The sequence below is a fragment of the Excalfactoria chinensis genome, chromosome 6 (genome assembly GCF_039878825.1).
Source record: "Excalfactoria chinensis isolate bCotChi1 chromosome 6, bCotChi1.hap2, whole genome shotgun sequence".
In the NCBI taxonomy this organism is placed as follows: Eukaryota; Metazoa; Chordata; class Aves; order Galliformes; family Phasianidae; genus Excalfactoria; species Excalfactoria chinensis.
Window position 1 is genome coordinate 22,668,232 of NC_092830.1, and position 24,368 is coordinate 22,692,599.

Consider the following 24,368-nt stretch of genomic DNA (forward strand, 5'->3'; position numbering starts at 1 on the left):
GGCTATTGATCTTGCTTCATTTCCCCTTTTAGCCACAGTGTATTTACAATTAAGCTACTAAAAATTGAAGACCTTGAAAAGCCACGAGTGACACGAGTCAATGAGTAAGTTCAGAGCAGAGTTCCCTTCTTTTAGGATGGAATTGTCAGTTATTTTCAGTGTTGTTGTATTGATATTAGGCTATGGACACTAGTTTCCCTGATATAGCCTCCTGTATGAGTGGTGGTTCCCAATTTCCTGTCATCATGCTGTACTAAACTATCAAGTTGCAGTGCTGTTCTATATCTTGTGCCCACTGTTACACAGTGTTCCTTTATCCTTCTCACTCAACTTCTGAACTAATGTAAATCCTCAGAAGGAAGAAAATGGCAGAAAAATGGAATCTGTGTTGGTAGGAAGTAGTGTGCAACTTCACTAGGAAAGCAACATTAAAAAGCATGAAAGGATTCAAGAAATTCCTCCTCTAGGAGGAGTGGTTGTGTTGGAAATGATAAATAATCAGTGTACATTCAAAGGCAAGAAAACTTAATTTTCCTTATCTGCCTTCAGGTTATCACTGTGTGATCTTGCTGGTTCAGAAAGGAATACCAAGACGCGCAATGAAGGTGACAGACTGAAAGAGAGTGGAAATATCAATGCATCTCTCCTAACTCTAAGCAAGTGTATTAGTGCACTCAAGATCAGTCAGCAGTCAAAGTAAGTCCTTGTACAAACTGTAAACTAGTTGTAGAAATCAGATATTGTGTACAATGTTTTAACTATTGTTTAAAATGCAGAGTACAAAATGAAGTTATGAGTGAAAACTATCTGTGGGCTTCTGTAGTTGTGTGAAGACTTGGTGAACTAAGAAAGTGGTCTATAAACTTGCCTGCTTTGTGTTTTATAAATAAAACCATTCCAGTTCTAAATTTTTGAATGTGTTATCATAGACTTAAACAAATTTGCATTGTTTTTTTTTGTTTGTTTGTTTTATTTTTTTTTCTTTTTTCTGGCCTTGTCTTCTCAAATAAATCCTGGGATAGATTATAAGATTATAAAATTTCTTTTCACTATTTTCGCTTTAAATGTGTGAAATGTTAGACCTTTTCCTCCTTTGTTAGTTAATTGCATTTATCATTTAGTTCTGCTGTAACAGTTTTCCTCAGGGATATTGCTGTGCTTTGTCCTAGCCAAGAAACATGGTCAGATTTTTTTTATTATTTTTTTTTTTTTTTCCCCAAATCCTAATGCAACTTCATCATTCTTTCTGATCTAGCTAACCAAATTCAGAGAGAAGAAAAGCCTGCTTGCTACTTCTGCCTGAGGTTGTGCTCTAAATGAATGGAGGCAGAGCTTTCTGTATTTTAAACAAATGTAGTATTTATTTACAGTCACATCTGGATATAATTGCAGAATTCTCTGCTGATTCTCATTTGAAGGTGTCTTTCTGTCCCAAAGATTAAGCAAGCTCTGTGTTCGTGGAATGCCATCGTGTGCCTTAACAAATTCACTTGTTTCATAACACTGTGCCTGGTAGCCTATTCAAATTCTGTCATGCTTAAAAGAAGATGAAATAGGCCTTGCTACTGGATTAGTCTCTTAATTGTCTGTCCTTTCTAGGGAAGAAGGATGCCTTAAAATTAGCAGCTGCTTAAAGAGCTTCGATTTATTCAGAACTGTTTTATTTGCTGGTCCTGGTCACTTGAAATTTTAACAGTACAGGGGAAATGTAGTGATGACTTTGATAGTAACTTTCTTAAAAATAAAAACTCATTTACCACACCTGCACTAAAGCTACTGATGGGTCACGTGTGTTGTGACAGGACTGTAGCTATGTGAGGCTTTTAGCTCTATTTGCAGAATTCAGTAGCTGTGAACAGTCCAGCGGGTAACCTCACCAGAGAACACTGTGTTTAGTCATGCTTTAGGGGTTCTCTCCTTATTTTCTGTACATCACCAGCTGTTCGATTCTGTGGCCTAACCTTGGTTTAGGAAACACTAGAGATGCTGTGATAAGTATATGCTTCTTTATTTCCGAAGTATTTACTATTGTCCTTTCCCGGAGGCAAGATACTGAGAGAGAGGTTATCTCTGATGTTGTTGGGTACTGTTTTCTTAGAAGTAGATAGGTCAGTTTGCCAAATGTAGTAAGGAAAAGAAAAAGGTGAGAGAGAATTTAAGCTAACGTGAGGCTGTGTGACCTGTCTTAGGCTGGATGTTGAATGTAGTTTTTGTTTTAAATGTTCTCGTGGGTTGTCTAAGAAGATAATGGCTGCACAGTAGCTGGAACAACCATACAACCTTTCTGCAAACTAGCAAAAAGTAAAAATTCAAAACAGCCCACAACTCAAAATGATTTAAAGACTACTGCAGTTATTAATGTGTTGTCTTCCACTTGGATAGCTCTCACATTGAAAGGAAGTTGTTAACTTCTGGTAATGGGATTTGTTGTGGTTTTTGTCTTCACAGGGTGCAGCAGCACATACCGTTTCGTGAAAGTAAGTTAACGCACTTTCTTCAGGGATTCTTCAGTGGAAAAGGGAAGATACACATGTTAGTAAACATCAGCCAGTGTGCTTCATCCTATGATGAAACATCCAGTGTGCTAAGATTCTCAGCTATTGCACAAAAAGTGAGTACGTTGTAGTCTATTTTGTTGATCAGCACTTACGATTTGCATTTAAAGAAGAAATTCTGTTGCTTCTAAGAATATGAATCTATTTGTATAATATGAATCTGAGTGTTTGTCTCCATACAGCAGTCAGATTTTTTTTAAATTTAGTGTTTTAGTTGAGCTTAATTTTCCTACAGAGTTTTCTAAAAATCTCTACTGGGGTCTTTGTGTTTCTTTGGGGTGTGAGGGCAGAAGCATCTTCTGAGAATCTTATTCCTAAAAAGTATTCAGCCTAACAAGAAGCGACTTGTTACATCTGGAGGAGATTTTATGCTGTTTACTTAATTTTTCTCTCTTCTCAAAATATGATCCCATGTAGGAAAGCAAATCCAGCTACCCCGTATGCTGCTGCTGTTGTAATTTTGAATACTGTTCAGTTCAAGTGTTGACAAAAGAAATGCAGCAAGCAAGGAGTTTGAAAAGCTGTGTTATGGACATCAGAGGCTTCAGTGGGAAAGTGGGGGTTAAGCGGAATGGGTAGGAGTGAGTGCCATGATATAACACTAAAGAAGTTAAGCAAGCTGTCAGATCAGTGCTACGGTCTTGATGGAAGACTTTGAAGTGTTGGGAGTTCGTGTTTAAAGCACGATTGATGGATGTGTGCTCTTGGATTGTGGCCTTATCTAAAGGAGGTTAAGTGTGAAAGTAGAGGGAGCAGCCTATGAGGGTGAAGTGGCTGTGCAAGACAAAGAACTGAAAAGATAATGATAAGTTGCATTGAATGCAACGGGAAACTCAAAACATAAAAAAAGCAGAAATTTGTGGCTGTGTGAAGTGGCAGTTCTTGTGTGTTGTTAGCCTAGTGAAACTGTTGAGGTTAAAAGTAGAACTGGAGTCTGCAGTAACTCCCTTGTACTTTCTTGAAAACTGGCTTAAGTAGTGACCAAACAAAGTGTAGGCCATAGGAGCAGTAAGCTCAGGAGAGGAAAGCGCAGCAGGTCCCTCTTGAAAGTTCTAGTCAAGGTCAGAAGAATCCTGATGGATTTGTCTTTTATTTCCTGAGTAGGTTGTTGTTGTAGATGCATCTGTACCTCCTCGTGATGAGTCATTTGGCCAGGAATCAGCAAGTGAGTCATCAATGCCTTGTTGCTCTAAAATGACCATCCCAAAGAGAAGCACTGGTTTTCCCTTGGACCAAACCCTAGAAGATGTAATGGAAGATGATGATGTTGAGATGAAGGAAGACCGTGAGTCAGGAGAAGAAACAGTGCTGAAATATGAAGAAGATAAAGTCATTATAGGAAAAGAAAAATACTCAGTAAGTGCCAGGTGTACTTTAAGGATTAGTGTATCACTGAATCTTATAACAACATTCTTCTTTTCCTACATCTCTCTCCTGTTTCTTCTGAACACCCTTTTTCTCCATAAATTCAGTGGTAAGAGCTAAGCAGAATGACTCTGACTTACTGTCTAGTGTGTGAAAGGTGTCCAAATTCAAGCAGAACAATGAGACATGCAGACTTGTTTCTATCTACTTTTGGTTACCTGTGGTCAGTACATAGCAAGGATTACATGTGGGTGGTGCGTTTGTTTGTTTTTAGCAATACAGAAAACTTTTCCCTCATTTTTTTTTTTTGTGGGGGGAAAAGAAAAGTTTGTTAAGTAACAGATGCTTTAGTCTCTTTTAGGACTGTGCTTCTTTTAGAAGTTACTTCTAAGTAGGGCAAAGAGGCAGAAACAGAAGGTTAGAGAATATTTTGATGGCATTTAATTAATATTATCTCTCACTTTCAAATAGAGTGAAAGGAGAAAACTCAGTCCTAGGGAAATCATTGCATAATGAAAAACTTAATACTGCTGTTATCCTAGGCACTGCTGAATCTTGTAGAAGACTTGAAGAACAAAATTGTTGCTGAGAAGAAGGACAAGTTACTACTGGAACTGAAAATTCGTGATGAAGTGGCACAAGAATTTGCTCAACATTTTGCTGAGCAGGAAAAAGAATTTGAGTAAGTTAGCTTTAGTTGTTCTTAAAATTGTTGGTTGAAAAGGAAAGATTTGAGGGTATATTCACCTGTGGCCAAGAGTTGGATTAGAGGAAAGTTTAGTCTACTATTCTGCTGGACTTGTTCTTCTACTTAGTCTCTGTTAAGAAATCAGCTTCTGTTTGGACTGTGATTTTTAGGAGAAACACGGTGCAGGAAGGGCTTTGATTTGGGGGCTGAGGAGTGGTGGGTTTGTTTATTGATCATTCTTTTAGTGGCAAACAGAACTATTCTGGCTCGAGGAGCTCAGAAAAAACTCTTCTAGTAAACATTTGTATCTGTTGTCATCTGCTGCTGCTCTCTCTTACTTACCTCCCGCAAATCTTGGGGAGTGGGGAAATACATTTCTATGTCAGTGTAGCAGTAATATTCTGTGTATTATTCTGTGGTGTCTAAATAGAGAAGCATCTTTGTTTACAAGAAGCTATACTAAAATAGCTTAGTGGCTGGCTAACTTAGCTGACTTATCTTTTCTCTTTTGTATTACAGCAAATGCCTTTCCCATGAACGAGAACGGCTTGAAGAAAATTCTGAGAAGCGCCTTGAAATTTCCAAGGAACTTGTAAGTGGTTATGCTAAAAACCCAGCTGAAGAGAAATTAAACAGTCTGCCTCGCCGTGAACAAGCTGAACCCCCGGTATTTTTCTTTTTTTTTTTTTTTTTTTCTTAAATATTTTCCTTTTTACTATTTAAATGTTATGGGCACATCTTATAGGAACACAAGGCTGTTTACAAAGAAGCGCATGCTGTGTTGCTGTATGATGAGCAACATGCATTTATTCTTCATCTAGCAGGAATAGTTGCTGAGCCTCAAGAACAGTTTCAGAAAGCTTTGGGAATTTGGGGCTTTTCTGTGTTTCTGCAACACAAAATGAAAATCTACCGTGTGTACAAAGAAAAGGGGAATCTGAACTTGTACATTAACTTTGAAGGAGATCCATCTGGGGTGACATTAAAAAAAAAAAAAAAAAAGTGTCGTCATCAAATACTATAAAATATATTAGCTGTTACTAGATTGCCAGTTCATATCTTCCCTCCATGCGACTCTCTATCAGGTTGTATGTGAATTTGCGAGATGGGTTTTGAAGCTGAAATTAACATCTTCTTGTATGGCTGACTTCATAGTGGCTATCCAGACTATCTGTAGAAATAACAGCTATTTTGTAGTTAGCTATTTTAACTGATTATAATTTATGTTTCAGGGTGGAGAACATAGCGTAGTGCCTGACACCTGTGTTGATCTTGAGGGCATTCTTGATTCTCTTCAGAATATTGATATTGCGGATAATAAAGAGCAAGCTGAGGCAGCACATAGTTACACTGCATCCCTGGAGAACCCAAAGGAAGCTATTGGTTGGTTTGAAAAGCAGCTGGAGAAAACTAACTTTGAACTAATGAAGACCAAAGAAGAGCTAACAGAGAAAAACACCAAACTACTTAAAACTGAAGAAGAGTTGATGCAGAAGAACAAAGGTGAGTTATGCGATGTGAAAGGTAGAAAAAAAAAAAATAGTTCATTAATCTAAAATAGAAATAACCAGTTTGAGTAGGAAGTAGAGGAGATGTTCTACCTTTGGAATGATCGCCTGAGATAAGTGATAGTTTGTTCCTTGTGTATATTCAGGTTGAGCAGTTCCACAGTTCTTGGTTTGTTTGTTTGTATTTCTCCTTTAAATTGCAACTAGCACGTTTAAGCTTTCATAAGTATGGGGTTAAATATCTATATCTTGATTTTTACTTTTATATTGTAATCCCTACTCTTCTTTACATCTTGTTGATGCCTTGTTCTCATTCCAAGAAATACAGACATCTTTTGAATCACTCCCAATACGTGAAGACCACATGCAAATTAATTAATTTGTTCAAGAGCTACCTAAACATTAGAATATCTGGAAAAATTGATTACTTAATAAACTATCTATTGGCTACTTATGTAATGCAATCTTTTCTGTGTGTTACAGACATTGAAATGCAGATGATTAAATTGGATGAGTCTGTTGAGCAACTTAAAGAAGCAACTGAGGTAACTTTATCAAGAATATCTTGTGTAAAATTGCTTTAATACCAACTTGTGGTAGCTAAAGATGCTATTCCAGTAGGCTCCACTAATAGCTTTCTTACCGAGCTTAGCTTAACTGAACTTGCCTTTCCTGTGTTGTGTATTTCAGCTACTTAACACTACATTAGAAACTGATGGCTGAACTTTTTTTTTTTTTTAATTTTTTTTTTTTTTTTTTATTTCCAAGAAAATGAATGCACAAAATGAAAGGATTCAAGAGCTAATGGACATCATGGTGAAGAAAGATGACATTATTATAAAGCTACAAGACTTAAGATCTCATTTAGAAGAAAAAGTAAAAGACTATGTGAGTTTTACACATCTCAGTATCCTTATACAAAAAAAGAAAAACGCTAACCCTATGCTTGTAATCAACACACTTTTGGAAAGCTGATTTTCTGTATGTAGCTGGTGTACTTGTTTGAAATTGTAAGCAATCCAAATTTATCTGAAGGTAGTTGTTGTTAATACAAACAACAGAAATATCAGTGTGTTCCACTAACTCCTGCTTCACACTCCTACATCAGAGGAAGAGCAGCAGTAAAAGTATATTGAGTAGAGTTTGAAGTGTGAGTGAATGGTCAGGATATCTCTACATTCTATGCAGTCAATAAAACTTTCTCCTGACTAATGTACTGCAAGCTGCTGAATATGTGAAGACTAGCTTGATTAAGTATGTGTGCATACCACTTCTGGTGTTTTTTGTTCATTCTTTACCTTGATGTTTGGTAGCCTGAAGTAGCTCTGAAAACATTTCTAGTTAATTCTGTCACTCAGATCACTTCCCTTGTAAACTTAGCTACTTGACCCTTCTTAGCCTTTGACTGTCTGCACCACTGCAACTTAGTATTTCCATAGCATTAAAGCTGACTGTGATGAGTAGTCATGTCTGCACCTATTACTTCTTCCAAGAACAAGGCTCCAACTCTATCTGTGAGACTGTGTGGCCTGAATACTTCTGAAGCTTTTCATAAGGTACTAAAGATGAGTAATCAGTCCTTGGCAGTGCCAGCATGGCTTAACAATTGTCATCTTGTAAGTAAGGAAACTTCACTCCTGGTCAAGGACACAATCTAAAATATGCATGACAGAGCTGACTAAGCTGTAAGGTTGGATTATATCTTTCACAATGAAAGTGATTTTTAGCAGCTTAGCAGAAGTGTGATGTGATGAACTTGTATGAGAGCTGACCATTTGCTCTTCGACCATGTTTGTAATTATGTTGACTTCTTGGAAACAGGAAATTCTTTGATAAACTGGTAAACTCTTGATTGTGTGCAAGTCTTTTACTTTGTAACCTGTCAGGCTCTTGCCTTCCCTTGTATACTGTACCGAGTATTGCGCTGTCATTATCTGAAGGTGTACTTGTTCTGTCTGCTACTGAGATTTGTAACTGATGTCTATGGAGTCACTGGGTAAATATTTTACCTCTATGGTTTTGTGTAAATATTTGCCTACAGATTATTATTGAGACTTAAGTGCTCCTTTTGTTAAGCTTCAATGTAATTGATCTTATATCAATACAGGAAAAGACTGTAACTACCATTAAAGCAAAACCAGCAGAAGAGAACACTAATGAAGTAGCTGAAAGCAGCCAATTAATGGAACATGAGGAAACTGAGTTGGAAGTGGGAAGTAAGCACTGTCTTGAAGATAAGCCTAGTGTGGAAGAGCCACCTCCAAAGAAAGGTACAGTTTCTTCCATCGTTGAACAAGGTGTCTTCCAAAACAATAAATTTATTCCTCTTCCGGATCAGAAACAAAAGGCTGTGAAGCGCATACCTTACGGTATAAGGAGAAAAGCCAGTGTGTTAAACTGTAAATAGAAGTAACTGTTATGTAAATATCCCTTTTTCAGAATGTCCTATGCTTGTTCATTTTTGAATGCTTGAAATAAAAGCTTTTTGCACTATTTATTTCCTTTTTGCTGCTTTTTCCTCATCTGCTGATGCACTTGCAGATTTGGTCATAGTTTTAAAGCAGTTTCTTTAGGACTGTTTCAACTGCTGTTGCTGGTCTTCTGAGTAGCATCAGCTGTTCAAGTGCCTTTTTTTGTTTGTTTTGTTTTTCCTGGAGCAAGTATCAAAATTGTTGATGACCTGCTAATTGCTTGCTCTTGTGAAACAGTGTTTCATTATATGCATACTGGTGCTGTGGATGCACTGATGGTCAAGGTGACACTGCTGGCAAAGGAAGGTTTTCCATCTTTTTAAATCCATAGACAACATATTCTGCACAACTTTTGTGTTTACACTTCCAGTCCTCTTGTTTTGTTTATTTGAATTTCACTAGGGATGAAAGTTGGGGAGGAGGGGTGGGGAAGATACCATTTCTTATTTTGTCTACTTAATTCAAGGACTAATCAAGAACATGGAGCTGTATGGGCAATATTTGAGCAAAATATGGTATTGATAAGCTCTGGTGCATTTAACTTCACTTCTGGGCACAGCTGAGCATCAGTTTTCCTAGAATTATGGAAGGCATATACAATGTAAAACGGAAAATCTAAAACTTAGCTTATAGTTCCTTCCTTTCTTGTATTCCTCTTGCAAAATATGTGCAAGGGAGAAAGTCAAGGCCTTCTTTGGATGAGATGCTGTTCTTGGATGATTTGTCTCTGCCATCTTTATTTGGCATAAATATTGAATCCTAATGTGACCACTGAATGGCATCACATATATGCATCTTACCAGAGACTGAGGGAGGGAAGCACAGCTGATGTGGACTCCTTCATACTCCAAATAGTAGTAGGTTTGTTATAATCATGTGACCAAAGCTCTCATTTAAAAAATTAATGACAGCACTGCTCCACATAGGAAATAAAATGGGTAGCTGATAGTCACAATGTCAGCATTAAGTTTTCTGTTAGTAAGTACTGAGTATTCAATCATGTTAAAATTTTCTTCTATTTGTGTGTATTAATAGCGTCCAATTTCCAAAACTGCTAAATATCTATTCTTTAACTATGTTAAATATACACAGTAGAACAATGAGCACAGGTGTGTTGCGCTGGTTCTTTTGTAGAATTAGTTATATAAGTAACATGAGCAAAAGTGTTTTAGGAGATGATAGGTTATCTTGGTTTAAAGATCAGGGTATTTACACCATTCTCTGAGCTTTTAGGTCTTGTTTCCCATGCTCTGTAATAATGCTTACTTCCTGTGTAAGGAGCTTCTAGACTGAAAATTGCACATCTTCTCCCAAGTCTTATTTATCTTGCATTAGTGCTTGCTTGTTGTTTTCAGCATAAAGCATTTAGATAACTTCTAAATCATATTCCCCTCACTAGTGTTGCTGGGAGCAATCAAAACCCAAAAGCTGGTTTGGGATGGAACATGCCATTGCTATTGCTTCAGTATGACTTTTTTATACAGCCCTCAAATGATTTAAAACTCGTTAGATGAGCTAAGGGGCTGTTTCCATGCAGTGCATGTGAATCTGTGTGTAATGCAGGCTGCATGTGGGCACTATAAAATTCTGCTTTTCTGTAGTTGTAGTAATAAAAGGACTGTACAAGAATCACCATGGAATATATTGTTGTGGTGACACAGTCCCTAATAAGTCTTGACTTATTTTTATTTTTTTTAATACTTAAAAGTATGCATATTATGGAATGGACGTAACTGGATTCTAAAGCAGTGATGAAATATAGCAGAAGTCACTTTTAATAGAAAGAAAATGCATGTGATCTTAGCTATTGCTCACTAGTTAAGAAAGAAACAGCCCCAAGCTAATGGAATATTTATGGGAACTTGAGTGTGCAAACTTGTACACCTTTCTGAGTGAACTTTATATGCAAAACAGTAAGTATTTTGTTTAGAGATCAACTGAAAAAAAGAGACAGATATCAACACTGAAATGATCAACTTGTCCAGGATTTTATCTTTCTTTTGAAAGTAAGAGGACTGTGAGTTTGAATGAAATTTCTTAGAAAACTGTCTATCTACCACTTAGGTGTAGATGGAGTGATTTCTGGCTGCGTTATAGGGCTTGCTGAAGCAGGGAAGATAGATAATTCGCAGCTATATTGTTTCTATCTCATTCCCGTGTCTCTTAAATCTAATTAGATTTTCTACTGGTGTGGAGTGGAAGGTTTGAGTAGTGCCATGGTAAAAGTGTTCTTCCAGACTGAAAACCTTTTGCTGTAAATTCTGTATAGAAATCTGAGGCACCTGATTACGTGTTCAGAGGGCTTTAACTCCTTTACTAGTATCAAATACCGTGTGATGTGATGGCATGGCTTGCATGTTATGACAGTTTTTCATTTAGTAGTTGCTACTTGGTGTTGTGAACTGCTATGTAATAATGATTTTAATCAACCTACATTCCTTTTCCTGTTTGTTTGTTTGTTTGTTTGTTTTTTGTTTGTTTCAGTGGTTGTGAAGGAGAGAAAGGAAAAGAGCACTGAAGTGCAAAAGAAAATTGAACACATGAAACAAAAGTGCTCTGCGTACCGTATGGAAATACTAGCACTGAGGGAAAGAACTGAAGTCTTGGAACGTCACTTAGCTGGTCTTGAAGAGCAATACATAAGAGAAAAAAATAAAAAAGAAGATTTCAGTCAGCAGGTAACAAAACTGCGTATCGAACTCTCTTTTTCTGAAGATACAGCTGGTGCCCTCCTTAAACAAGTTGAGCAGAGTCAAGCTGAATATCGTCAAGTTGCTTCTGAACTGGATGAACAGAAATCTATAAATATGACTCTAGAAAATAAAAATGTCCAACTAAATAACATCATAGAAGTTGCCAAACAGTATATAATTGATAAAGTGTCACAGATCAAAGCCACGCAGACCAAATTAGATGAGTTATACAAATGTCACTTAGAGTTTCACGCCATCGATATTGACTTTGTCAATGTAAAGGATTCCTCAGACTCCGCAAAAGATGAGCCAGAGACATCTCAAATTAGTTCTCCATGTGTTCAGTCACAGACTTCTTCCATATCAGATCTTGTGCAGGACCTCTCCTCTTACTATAGTCTTGAAAGGATTTGGGAAGTATGCAGAATTATTGTTGATGTTTCTTCACAAAAAAGTCAGCAGATCAAAGCGCTGCTTCAAGGCACTGAAGACCTAGAGAAGAGACTGAAAGACACTGAAAATCATAATCATCAACTTCAAATAACGCTAAGTGAGATTACAACTCAAAATGGTCAGGAAGAAGATCTTGTGAATCAGTTACGTGAGCAAATAGAAAAGAAAACTCAGGACTTTGAAAAAAAGGCTGCAGAAGATCAGAGAGTAATTGCACTATTTGAGGAAGAAGTTGCCAGCTGTGAGGTAAAAATAGAAGAGCTTGAATGTCTCCTGGAGGCTTTCAGGACAAAGGAAGACAATGTGTCAAAACTCGAAGAATTACTTATAGAAAAGGAATCTATTATTGTTAATCTAGAAACAGTTACAGCAACTCTGCAGGAGAAGTCTGCTAATGCAGACAAAAAGGTTGAAGAGTTAAGTATCAAAGAAGCAGATCTGATGGAAGAAGTTATGCAGCTGAAAAACAGCTTGGAGCAGATGAAACACTCTCTTTGGGAAAAGGAAAAGAGTGAAATGGAGAAAGCGCAATCTATAGAATCGTAAGTAACCACTGAGTTAACTTAGAGCCCTTTGAGAATGAACTAGAGTTAAAAATAGTTCATGGGAACATCCCTTTGACTTAATGCATTTGCATGCTTATCAATAGCCAAATTACTACTTTAGGATGCTTTGGTACGCTACTTGAGTTCCAAGGGAAAACAGGAGCGTGCAAGGAAATAAAGAACAATTTGGGGATTTCTGGTGGTTTTGTGGTTTTGTTATACATCCCTCAGAGTAGCATCTGAAGAATTTATTCCTTCAGAATCTGATTATGAGAAGCAAGCTGAAATTCAAAAGTAATTGTTTAAATCTTGTAACTGGTCTAGATAGATCTAAGAGTCTATTTATAAATAGAAACCAACAGGTAGGGCATGGATTTAGCTGTAATTGCTGTTTCCATGAGATGTGTAACAGTTCTTTGTCTCTTTATTTTTTAACAAAAGGCTTGAAAAGATTCTTTCTGAGAGTTCTGCCCTTGTACTGAATTTGAACAAAGATTTGCAGAGGAAAGAAGAAGAGTATGCAGATCTAAAAGACAAATATTCTGATGCCAAGAGACAAATTCAGCAAGTACAAAACGAGGTTTGTAGTCAACTGAGATATTTTTTTCTATAGGATTATGTTTGGCTTTCTGTTGTTAAAACTTGTTTTCTCAAACTTTAACTATGAAGCTGAAAATTTCATACTAGTGTGGCTAGCAGCAAATCTTAGGTAAAGTTGCCATTGAAGCTATAGAGGGGACCAGGAGTTAAAACATGGTTTCCTATAGATAATGAACAGAGGAAAGTAATGTTGGTTGGTAGTCTGGAGTAAGGTTTGTGAAGAGAATGGCTAATCTGCTTCTGGAAGGGGACTTGTTATTATCTCTACAGTAACAGTGCCTTGCTATTGGTATTTGTGGTAACTCCAAAGCCTCAAACCTAAGTCTTGTGAAAAATGCTGATAACTGGGAAGAAAAGTGCTATTTCCTTGAAGAGAAATAGACTAATTTCCAGAGGCTCTTTAATACAAGCATATGTTTGTTTGTTTGTTTGTTTTTGCCTTCATTTTCAACTCCAGTGATGTTAATAGTTAAAATGTGATTATTGAACAAGAAGATATTTTAAAACCCATTTTGCAGGATCTTAGTCTGAATGTTTATTGGTGTGCTTGGGGTGGAAAATTGAAGCTTAAAAATAAATTCATGTCTTCCTTGGTAACCTTGCACTTGTTGTTTTCCTACTCAGCACTTGTTTAATTCCTCTTTATTTAATAAAGAAGAAGTATTTGGCTAGCTTGGATTACAGAAGTCTTTTAATTAACCGTGAGCTGTACTTACATTACAGGTGTCCACAATGCGTTCTGTGGAGATAACTCTGAGGAACAAAATGGATGAACTTGAAAGGATTAAAAAACAGCTTAAGGAAGAGCTGGATAGTAAAAAGCTTTCTATCCAACAACTTAAACAGGTATTTTACTTGCTCTTAATTTTTATTAAACAAAGGATGCAGATTTTCAAAGCAACAGGAAAAAGGTTTAAAAAAACTGGGGTAAAAAGAAAGTAGCCAACTGAGATTAGTGGTAGACCATGAAAGATGTTGAAATAATTAGTCACTACAGATTGCTTTAAATACAATAATCAGCATAGTAAATACACATATAATACATGCATATAACCTGATTTTGTTGAGTGACATCATGATATGTTAATTGAAATGTCTTGCAATACTTACTTTCTATCAGCTTGAGTCCTTATTTATGCTATATGAAAAACTTATTAATTCTGGGCTGTCTTAAAAATTCTGCTTGTTTCTACTGTGTACACTTTTCTTTCCACATGAAATATAGGAGCTGTTGAATGATGAGAAGTTGGAAGAAGTCTCCAAACAGTATGAGAAAATATGTGAAGGTCAGCCATTATTTGTGTGTGTGTGTGTGTGTGTGTGTGTGTGTGTGTGTGTGTGTGTGTGGAATATCCATCTAAATGTTGTCACATTGCTAATGACTTTGGTGAGTCTCATGTGTTTCTATTTGAAAACATTTCTGTATATATTTGTATGTAAATATTTCAATAGAGATGCTCTATTTCTTTTAAAAGAGCTTTTGGTCGTGGCGGAATCTTGTCTTGAGAATAATGGGAGGTAGTAGGGAATTCATCTGTAAATTTTCAAACCTTCAGATCTGTGTGCAAAGGAAAAAATAATTGAAGTTATGCGGATGACATTAGACGAACAAGAAGAAACTCAGCTTGTACAAGATCAAATGCTTGAAGCTCAGTTAGAAGAGAACAAAAAATTAGCTTCAGGTAATCTTTCCAGGGAAAGGGAGCAGGGATGCAAAAGTGGTTTAGATGTATTGGGATAGCCACTTCCATTTTCATGTGACTGTTACTTCGGCATTAATGTTCCATAGTAACCAACAAATTTCTTGTAGTTAAAGGCTTCTGTTATTTCTTTGTGTCTATAGCAGAGAAAACCTAATTGGCTTTAGTAAAAAGTCATTGGTATGGTATTTCAAATATACATTTGAAATGTTATGATATCTAACCTCATTTTGTGTACTGAGTAGAACTGAAGGCATGGAAACAGAAATACAGAGAACTGCAAAACCAGAGCAATAGTGACTGGCAGCAGCAGAACAATGAAAGTGATGAGGCAAATGGGAATGAAAACAGTACAGAATTAACAAAGCTGCGAAAAGAGCTGGAGGTAACTTAACTTCAAAGCTGTAACCTGATAAACTATTACATTGATTACAGAAACTTCCTGTAAAACCTGCAGTGCAACGTGCAATAGGGACCAGGTGCAGCTTTTTGGTGGTACATGAAGAGCGGCATCACCGATGCCCCCATAGTATAGGAAGTGTAGCCTTCCCTACATTATGCTGCCATGAGCAGTGCTTCTGTTGCTGGCCTCTGAACAGTTATCTTAACCTATCTGATGCTTTTTTGTTGTTGTTCTTTGCTTTTTTAAATAAAAGCAGTGGGCTGTCAGTGGGAGATTTCTATACAATAGGTTACATCCCCTCTGTTTGTAGAATGTTTCTGAACTTCTTTCCTTCTTCATCTTGAGTAACCTTATTCATTATATTTTTTTTAATGCCCAGAGCCAATTCCCTTTTTCAAGAAGAGAGGAAAGTTGAACATTCATTGCTTCATTCTATACCATGTCAATGTGCTATAAGCAGAGTATACTTACACAATTGTTGTTTGCAAGAAAGGAATACTAACTCAAAGCAAATTGTAACTTACGGTATATTTGTCAAACCTGTTTTCTATTAGTTGCCTAAGCAACTAACATAAGCTATTGAAATCATCATCGAACTTTATCACTGGGAAGCCATTTTTGTTGGGCTGAGGGTCTACTTCTAATTTTCCTCGGTTAAAAGACTTTTATTTTTTCCAAGCAGTTTCTCAGGTGCTCTGTCCTATATCTGAGAATGTCTGTCAGTAGGTTTGATTGTGATAGGAAAGGAGACTATATCCTACAGTGTAAACTGTATTGCTTTTCTTTGTCTTTCAACCCTGAAGGAGCTGCAAGTTTTTCTACAACTGCTGCAAGGCAGCATAAAGTGTTAGAAATTTTTAAGTTAAAAGAGTTTTTCTTACAATGACTTTTGGGGTAAGTTCTGTAAAGCTTGTGCGAACATTTATAAAGAAGAAAAGATGTTTTATGGAGGCTCTCCAGTCTGAATAAGAAATACTGGAAATTACTATTTTTTTAATGGAAAAGAACTAATGATTATTCAATACATGGCTTTGGGAATATTCTGTAGTAAAAACTGCTAATGTTTCTGTTATCTTGAAGAAGTAAGTCTATTTAATGATGACCTGGCTTTTAAGACTTTCATTCCTTAATGACTCACTATTTCATTTTTGGTTTCTTTGAAATAGGAAAGTGAGACAAAGTATCAAACTGATAGAAAGAAGTGGCTGGAGGAGAAAGAAGCACTCCTAAATCAGATAAAAGAAGCTGAGAATCTTCGCTACAGAGAAATGAAAAAATTTGCTGAGGACCAACAACGTCATGGAAAGCAACAAGCAGAAATTGTAAGTGATGAGGTCCTGGCAGAGTTGTCTGGTGTCTGTAGTTTGGAGACAACTTCATACCAAGTATTAACAGTAAAGGTGCATAAGAGCAGCTTGTCCAAGTCCCCTTGCTTTCTTATGTGGCAAAGCCTGTATGAGAACTGCTTGATTTGGAAAAGGAAGGAATGGGGGGGGGGGTGGCACGAAAAGAAAAATCTTTCCTAAGTGCATAAAGAAATGTAACATACGTGGGACATCAATAAGAAAATTACAGTTGAAAAATAGATTACTGTTTAATGAGGCTAAGAAAACATTTTATACAATAGCTTTTGTTTGTTTTCTTTTCTGCAAAGCAGAAGGCCTTTAAGCCTTTATAAGCAAGAAAAGGCAATTGAGTTTCTAAAGAAACCCCACAGACTTCTTATTCTACTGAATAAAAATACTTGGTCAAACTGCCACATTTTTGCTCCTTTATCACTTTCCAAGTAGTGACTGATAACAAAGTTACTTGAGTTACTTGAGCTGTTCACTGGGCTCTTGTCATGTCACTTCTTAAACATGTGAATCTGTACATTCTGCAAAGCTTTTTTTTGCATCTGGAAGTAGTTAGTCCTGACTTTCTGGACCTGAAAGCAGCATAGAAGGATGTGAGTGGCTCAGTACTATTATCACTTTGTGACTTCATTTTCCTAAAGCTCATTAGTAATAATTAAATGAGCAAATTGAAGTGGAGGTTCTTAATACTAATAATAATTTTTCACAAGGAGAGAAATATAGGTTGTATAATAGAAGCACGGTTTTGCTTCTGTAGGTTTGTAGTGCAACTAGTTCTAGAGCTCCTGTGAATCTTGAAGAGATCATCCATTTACTAAGACTGTAAAACAGTTCTAACTACCGAAATGTTACAACAGTTCAGTGTGTAGTAGGTGGTGTTCACTGTTAATCTGGTGTTCACTGTTAATCTGTTCTTCATTTAGGAAAGACTTATTGCCCAACTGGAGGAAAAGGACTGCAATCTTCAAAAGTGGCGTGAGGAGAGAGATCAGATAGTAGAAGCCTTGGAAGAACAGCTCAAAACTTTGGCTTCTAATGCCATACAAAAAGATAGAGAAATAGCAGAACTGAAACAGTCTGCCTTAAAGGATTCAAGGAAGGTCAGCTCTCCTTTCTTCCTACCTGATTAGCTACCCATACATTCTGCAAAACACTATACCTGCTCTTTGTATTCTGGGTGTAGTTCTGTTCTTGAACTGTCATATTGACATCATGTGCAGCTAACCAAAAAAGCACCAGATTTTATTTTTGTTCTTCAGAAACAGAATTTCTGTTAATGACCAAAGTTTCAACGTTTTCAGTAGTTCAGATAAACAGGTGTCAGTTTGATGCTTTTGATGCTAAGTTCAGATTGGACATCTGTAGCTTTTTCCTATAATTCACAGCATTTCCTGATCCCAAGCTAGGCTCAGTACTCGGTCAGATAGTAGTTCTGTCTCAGGTTTCTTACTTTCTTTGCTTTCTCTGAGGTACTATCTACAATGGCATGAAAAGACAGAAAGGGACGTGAAGAGAGATTAAGGGAAGCATCAAAGGCAAAGGGGGAATGATCTCTGGAAGCTGCATTTCTTATTTCAGTGTCCAGCTTTTAATCAGGATAGCCAATCTAAACAGTAGCATAGAACTTCAGAAGCTAAACAGAAGACTAAATGAGTTGTGCTCTTTTGAGAATGTTTGGATTCACTTTCTCTGGGAAGAAAGATATTCTCATAGCAAAACTTCCCCTACAACTGCTGGCTTTCTCACAGTACCAAGGATTTGGGAACGAATAAGAGCTCGGGTTATTATATCTTAAGAAAGATGAAGGCTGAAGCACCTAAGTAGAATAAAAGAGAAGAATCAAAATATATTGTATTACATCTTCTCAGGCAATTCTGTGACTACTGCACTTGTAACAGTGACCATACAAATCCATGAAATGTTACTGTTCTTCAATAGTTAACTGTTTTAGCCTGCAATTCTAAAACTGATGCTACTAAGTAATTGCAATACTGCTTGTGTATGTTAATTCCTTTTGCCAATCCCACAACACAGCCATTTTTACTGTGTTTATTAGGATAATGCAACTGTGATAGAAGAGTTAAGAAAAGAACTGGCTGACAAAGATGACTTTATAAAGGAATTAAAACAGCGCATTAACCATGGTAGCCCCCAAGCTTTGCTGGAATTACCTTTACTTGATGAAAGACAAAGTGGAATGGATGGCTCTGTAAATGAAAAGGTATGATTATATTTATAGAAAGTATGTACTTAACATCTTGTTAACCCCTTTTTGTTCTTCTGTTTTCCTAGGAGATACTGGAGCTAGAATCATTTTTCTTAGCATATAGTCCTTTAACTGCATATTCAGTGATGAGTACTTGTTGGTTCTTTTTGTCTTCTACATGCTCTCATCCTCTCAAAAATATTTTATTTACTAGAACACCATGTCTCTGCATATGCTATGGAACTTTTCCATGCAGTGTAATTTGTATGTGGATGCTGAAGTTTAGGCAGAGGTTTAGCCTCTGGTATTCTAACATAGCAGCTGTGAGCATGCAGAGTATGGGGGGAATGGATGACAAAATGACCAGCATTACAGACTTTGTCCCCAAATATTGCCTCGCTTTCTCTCTTTAGGAGGCAGAATACTGCCTGAGACTGTTAGTGAGACCCAGTAGGGTATATCTGAAGATCACACGATGAATACATGTTACTACCTTCCCACACTTGTGCTGTGTTTCAGCTTACATGTTCATGTGGTGTCTGAGCTTGAGATTTTACAATGTTTTGTAAATGAGCTTTGAGATTTTACTTTAGAAAACTCAAGATATTTTGGAGGTCTATTGCATAGCCTAATCTTTACTCATTTTAAATATTTACAGCCTATGAAAAAACAAAGCAAAACTAAAACTGGAGATGAAGGAAGCATTCCATTAAGATGTGAAGCTGAAGACAATTATTTGTCACCTCGACGTCCTGGCTGTGTCACTTCATTAAATGAATCTGAGGTTAGTATGAAACTTCAAATCTGAAAATGTTGTAATTGTATTGCTTTTGATAAGGAATGAGTAGGAAAAGAACTCATGTTCTCTAAAGAATTCCCAAGTTTTATGTTATTTATCCCTTTCAAACAGATCACCTGTTTTTATAGCCTGTGGTAGGAATAAAAGCTGTTGAAACAATTATGTGATGAATTCTTGTCACATGCTGTTGAAAACTCTCCTCATGTTAATGCTTATGAAGTGGCTCATGATTAGATGAGTTACATGGACAACAATTTATAGAGACACCAAAATGGGCACAGCAAACTTATTTTCTTTTCTTCCTCTGTGATCGTAGATCGGAAATAATTTTAAATGTAACAAGTTCTAGGAAAGAAGGGTTAACTGCTGTAACTGAAATAGACTCCTTCTGTTATAAGTGTTCTTACAGCAGGAAAATTGAATGCTTACATATCCTTTTCCAGATGCTTTATAGCTTTTTCATCTCATGGCTACCTTAACACTTGCACTTAAAATTCTTCTGTGCTATCAGGAGCATTCGGAATCTGTCCTCGACTCTTCTGACGTGTCCACAGAAAATGGAAAAACTAGTCGGTTCCCAAAACCAGAGCTGGAAATCCAATTGCCACCTCTGCAACCTGATAAGATGGAGATAAAGCCACACAGCAGCATGTCACCTTTAAAAGGGAAAATGCCTAAGACAAAAAAGAAAAGAAGAAGTGATGACATGGATGAGGTACACCATAGACCTAACAGAAAACGGAATATCTGATGCCTTTCTACCGTTTCCTATTTAAGCATTAAAAAAATGCTCAGTAAAGTAGTTGAAGGATTTAATCAATGAACTTAGTATGGGGGAGTCCAAGATTTAATGAAACAAAACTAATAGCCAAGCTGAGTGATAATGGTTTAAGAGAAGGGAAAGAATTTCTCTTATCTCCATTGTGTATTTTCTTTGAAGACCTGTAGACATAAATCAGCTTTAGATCATTATGAGATGTCTAATATTGATATCTTAATAACACTACCAACCTGTTTTTATAATTGCATGTTTATTTATTATTTGATTTCCACTTGGACAGTTACCACTAGCAAATACCTCCGTACTATTAGCAATAGTGTTTAAAGTGTTCCCTTTTGTGACGTAAATTGCTCTTTCCAAAAGAATCATGGCTGAAACTTGTCTTATTTTCCCAGGGTTTTGTGAAAAGTGAGAACACGAGAAATACAAAATCTGTCATGGCTTTGAATTCACCCTCTGTAAGTGACGAGAAAAAGGTTGGTTTTTGTTCTAGTTTTGAAGCTAGTTTGGGACTTCCTGTAATTGTGTGGTTGTGTGAAAGAAGCAGTGTCTTATCTGTATACTTGAATGGGAATCTTATACACTTATGAGCTCTTCTTATTAAATTCCATAAGCTAACCAAAGAGCAAGTCAGTCTGTCCCCAGAGTGTGTAATGGCTGTAATGTGTAATGATTTGGAGAGAGGGTTAATGCACACTGAATAGTTGGGAAGAGAAGCTTTAGTGTATTATCGTGTGCTTCTGTAAGTGAAGCCCTTGTATTAAACTAAGGTTCCTATTATTAATATGCATGGCAGTTATTAAAAACAGATGTTTACATGTCATAGCAGTATCCGTGGCGTGGTCAGAGTATGAGTAGTAGATTCTTCCCATCTGTTGTCTTCTGTTTGGTATGTTTCTTTATTTTATGTAATTAGAACAGCTTGTGTAAGAAACAACTCCACAGCTTGGGAGCTACTTTTAAAGAAACTACTGCTTCATTAAGAAACTTTAAGAAATGTATGCCTTGAAATAGCTGAGATTTTGACAACTCCCTGAAGGGTATAGAATTGTCTACATTACTTACTGTTGTAGTATCATCAGGATAATGAACAGAGGTGTCTGTAGCAAAGCTCAAAATGTCAACTTGAAATAACGTTGAACTAAAATGAAGTTTAAACAATGCTCTTACTTCACATGTTCACATCTCTGTTTAACAGAAATCCAGACATGAGTACTTCCTGAGAAAGCAAGTGCATACTTCAAGACTGACTAAAAAGAAGGATGAGACACCGCAAAAAATTGGAGATTTTATTCAAAGCTCTCCTTCTGTTATTCACTCTAAAGGTTGGTGTAGAATAATAAGCTTTATTCCATGATTTCTAGGCATTGTAGAATGGCTTGTTTCTGCTGTAGGCTATTAATGCATGTGTTCTTAGAGAACTTGTATGCCATGTTAAGTTGTCCTTTGATTTATGAAGTAAATGCATTTATTCATCTTTTCAGGGATTCATTACTACATTTGTGAAAACCTACAACTATACAGAGAAAGTTGGCTCTGTCTTGTGCTTCTGTCAGCACAAAAGTTAGGCCCGTTGTTTAACTCCTGCTGAAGTTTCTGACTTCCAGCGACTTCTGAGCCATGATTGTTTTTCATACTCAATTTTAATGTGTGCTTTAAGCTTCCGTACCTGAAGCTATAAACTGTTTCAGCTATAGAAGCAACAGAGAACCTTGATGAGCAAGTACAATTTCCGAGTATTTTTATTTAAATTTTATGTATCATTTATAAACCAAGTTTGTTACAAAGCTTTTTGTTTTGCACTCACTGATTTAAAGACTCACAAAAACAGTAAGTTGATTGGCTTATGAATCAAAACAAATTTCTTCTAGCTAAGAAGCTGATGGCAGCAGTAAACTCTTCGAAATCTGATGAACCTGAGAGTTCTGAAGGAGAAGAGATCAAGCCAAAACGATCCAAAAGGAAGCTGCGTTCAGCTGACATTTCTGGCCCTCTAGATATACCTGCTTCTTCGGTAAGCGAATATACATTACGACTCTATGCAATGTAATGCATTTCTGTGGTCTTGGCTTAACATAAACTACTAAGGAGTCCAAACAAACGTGAAGGTGTCATCTATTTGCAGGAGGAGGTTGAAAGTACTGAGCTATTTCTTTATTCTACCATTCTTGTTGGTCTTCCTGCTGTTTTGTTTTATTTTGTCCTCAAAGATCTCTGTATTTGGCTGCTGGCTTACAGTTTACTAAGTAGGTGATGTAGCAATCATGGAGATGTCTTCTAATTTGGAATCATATATAATTCCACTTTGTTGGGGTGGCATTGTTCTACTACATGCTTTTCTAGAGCACAACTTAGACAGCTTTTTAGGTATGCTTAAACTATGTTGTTCTGTCTAAGCCGACTTGTAAAGGATCTGATGTGTTTGGGTTGTTGTTTTTTTTTTTTTTGTTAGAAGATGAAGAAGATGAGAATTACTTCTCTCACTGTAGTTCTGAGAACATGGAACTGAACCAAGAATTGAAATTCTGGGCAAGTCATAGCTACAGGGATTTAGGCTAAGAATGTTTTCTGAACACTTCATGTTTCACAAAACAAGTATTAGAATACTCATTTGAAAATAAGTATTTCAAAATGAAAGCTGCCTTCAGGCATTCCTCAGATGTGTGAGTTTTTTAAGACAATCAGGATTTTGTACATTCTCCATGTTTGTTCCTTGTGATTAAGCTGTATTAAAATGATCTCGGTATCCCATAGTTTTCTGATTAAAAAATAATAAGCAAATTCCATTCTGAAATCCATTTAGGGGAAGAAATATGTTTGCGTGGGTCAAGAACAGCTTGTCAGTCTTGTGTAAAAAGATGAGTAACTTTTGAAATGTTTTCTTCAGGATAATATGGAACAAAAGAAGAAGGAAAGTGATCATCAAAACATCAAGCAACGGCTACGATCCAGGAAAGCTAAATAGCCTTGAAGAAGCATGGTTGTTCCTTCTAGTCAGGGCAGAATTCTATTATATTATTATAACTGGTTGTTAATAAACAGTAAAAGTTGCTCCATTGTGTCCTTAAGTTTGTATATAGGTGTATAGTGTCTCTCGGACGGTGTCAAACTGACTCCACTGAAGCTGAAATAAATACAAGCTTTCTTGAAATGTGTTTGAATTTTATTGTGGTTAAGGGTTTATTTTTATTTACTTATTTATTTTTGTCTTGCCTCCCCTGTATAGGAACAGTGTCTTTAAGACTGATTGTTATTTACCCATTGTGCAGTAATAACTGTACTTGTTCAGGATGGCCTGGATTGCTTTTCTTACGTGACTGGTGTACTTAGCAGAACTCTGGGGGAGAGAAGAGCATGAGTACACATTAAGATTTGTGTATGCTTAATTTTTGAATCTTTTTAAAGAATTTCCTTTGGAGAGAAGATAGTGCCAGTTCCTCAGCATGGAAGAAAGATGCTTTCCCTCACTTGTGCGAACTCAGCTTCAAATTGCTAAGTTTGGAAAAATAAACCCAATACATTTGGGGGGAATTCTAATATCCATGAATGTTAATCTACTGTTTGAAGTGTTCCAGTCTGGAGTAAACACTTCAGAGTATATTCTAACCATCTCCAAACCCTTCTGTTTGTGTTTTGTAAAGAGATGAAATTACTTTTGCAATGACCTGTATTTGATATGCATGAAATAAGGTAATCCCAGTGAGTTTATTTGCTCTGATTCTTGCTCAGGCAGCTTTCTCTATTTTGTTGAATTACTGCCAACCGTACAAATACTATTGGTCTATTTTTCTCTTTTACTTGGATTACTGGATTGTTTTGAATGTTAATTTTTGGTCTGTTTCATTCCCATCACACTTTCGGGCTGGCTGCCCGAAGCTGGCTGCCCGTGGTTTGGATGGGTGCACGCTCCGCTGGGTGAAGAACTGGTTGGATGGCCGGGCCCAGAGAGTTGTGGTCAGTGGAGTGGAATCCAGTTGGCGGCCGGTCACAAGTGGCGTCCCCCAGGGCTCGGTGCTTGGGCCGCTTCTGTTTAACATCTTCATTGATGATTTGGATGAGGGGATTGAGTGCACCCTCAGTAAGTTCGCAGACGACACTAAGCTGGGAGGGAGTGTTGATCTGCCTGAGGGGAGAAGGGCACTACAGAGAGACCTGGATAGACTTGATCGATGGGCCAAGGTTAATGGAATGAGTTTCAACAGGGCCAAGTGTCGGGTCCTGCATTTTGGTCATAACAACCCCAGGC

At 36.9% G+C, this 24,368-nt stretch overlaps 1 protein-coding gene across 1 annotated transcript in view; it reads left to right on the forward strand.

The window, feature by feature from the left end:
• Window positions 1-23,087, forward strand: part of LOC140254046 (kinesin-like protein KIF20B) — a 28,910-nt gene extending 5,823 nt beyond the window's left edge. The window contains exons 9-34 of the mRNA XM_072340237.1: window positions 33-104; window positions 550-696; window positions 2,449-2,611; window positions 3,660-3,911; window positions 4,463-4,602; window positions 5,128-5,275; window positions 5,841-6,111; window positions 6,600-6,661; window positions 6,885-7,004; window positions 8,224-8,386; window positions 11,072-12,275; window positions 12,720-12,858; window positions 13,602-13,724; window positions 14,104-14,164; window positions 14,435-14,560; window positions 14,824-14,965; window positions 15,415-15,442; window positions 16,148-16,303; window positions 17,260-17,436; window positions 18,393-18,557; window positions 19,201-19,326; window positions 19,853-20,056; window positions 20,518-20,598; window positions 21,321-21,447; window positions 21,994-22,136; window positions 23,010-23,087. Of these exons, the coding sequence (XP_072196338.1) occupies window positions 33-104; window positions 550-696; window positions 2,449-2,611; window positions 3,660-3,911; window positions 4,463-4,602; window positions 5,128-5,275; window positions 5,841-6,111; window positions 6,600-6,661; window positions 6,885-7,004; window positions 8,224-8,386; window positions 11,072-12,275; window positions 12,720-12,858; window positions 13,602-13,724; window positions 14,104-14,164; window positions 14,435-14,560; window positions 14,824-14,965; window positions 15,415-15,442; window positions 16,148-16,303; window positions 17,260-17,436; window positions 18,393-18,557; window positions 19,201-19,326; window positions 19,853-20,056; window positions 20,518-20,598; window positions 21,321-21,447; window positions 21,994-22,136; window positions 23,010-23,087 (4,618 nt within the window). The remainder of the gene's footprint in view (window positions 1-32; window positions 105-549; window positions 697-2,448; window positions 2,612-3,659; window positions 3,912-4,462; window positions 4,603-5,127; window positions 5,276-5,840; window positions 6,112-6,599; window positions 6,662-6,884; window positions 7,005-8,223; window positions 8,387-11,071; window positions 12,276-12,719; window positions 12,859-13,601; window positions 13,725-14,103; window positions 14,165-14,434; window positions 14,561-14,823; window positions 14,966-15,414; window positions 15,443-16,147; window positions 16,304-17,259; window positions 17,437-18,392; window positions 18,558-19,200; window positions 19,327-19,852; window positions 20,057-20,517; window positions 20,599-21,320; window positions 21,448-21,993; window positions 22,137-23,009) is intronic.
• The last annotated feature ends 1,281 nt before the right edge of the window (window positions 23,088-24,368 follow it).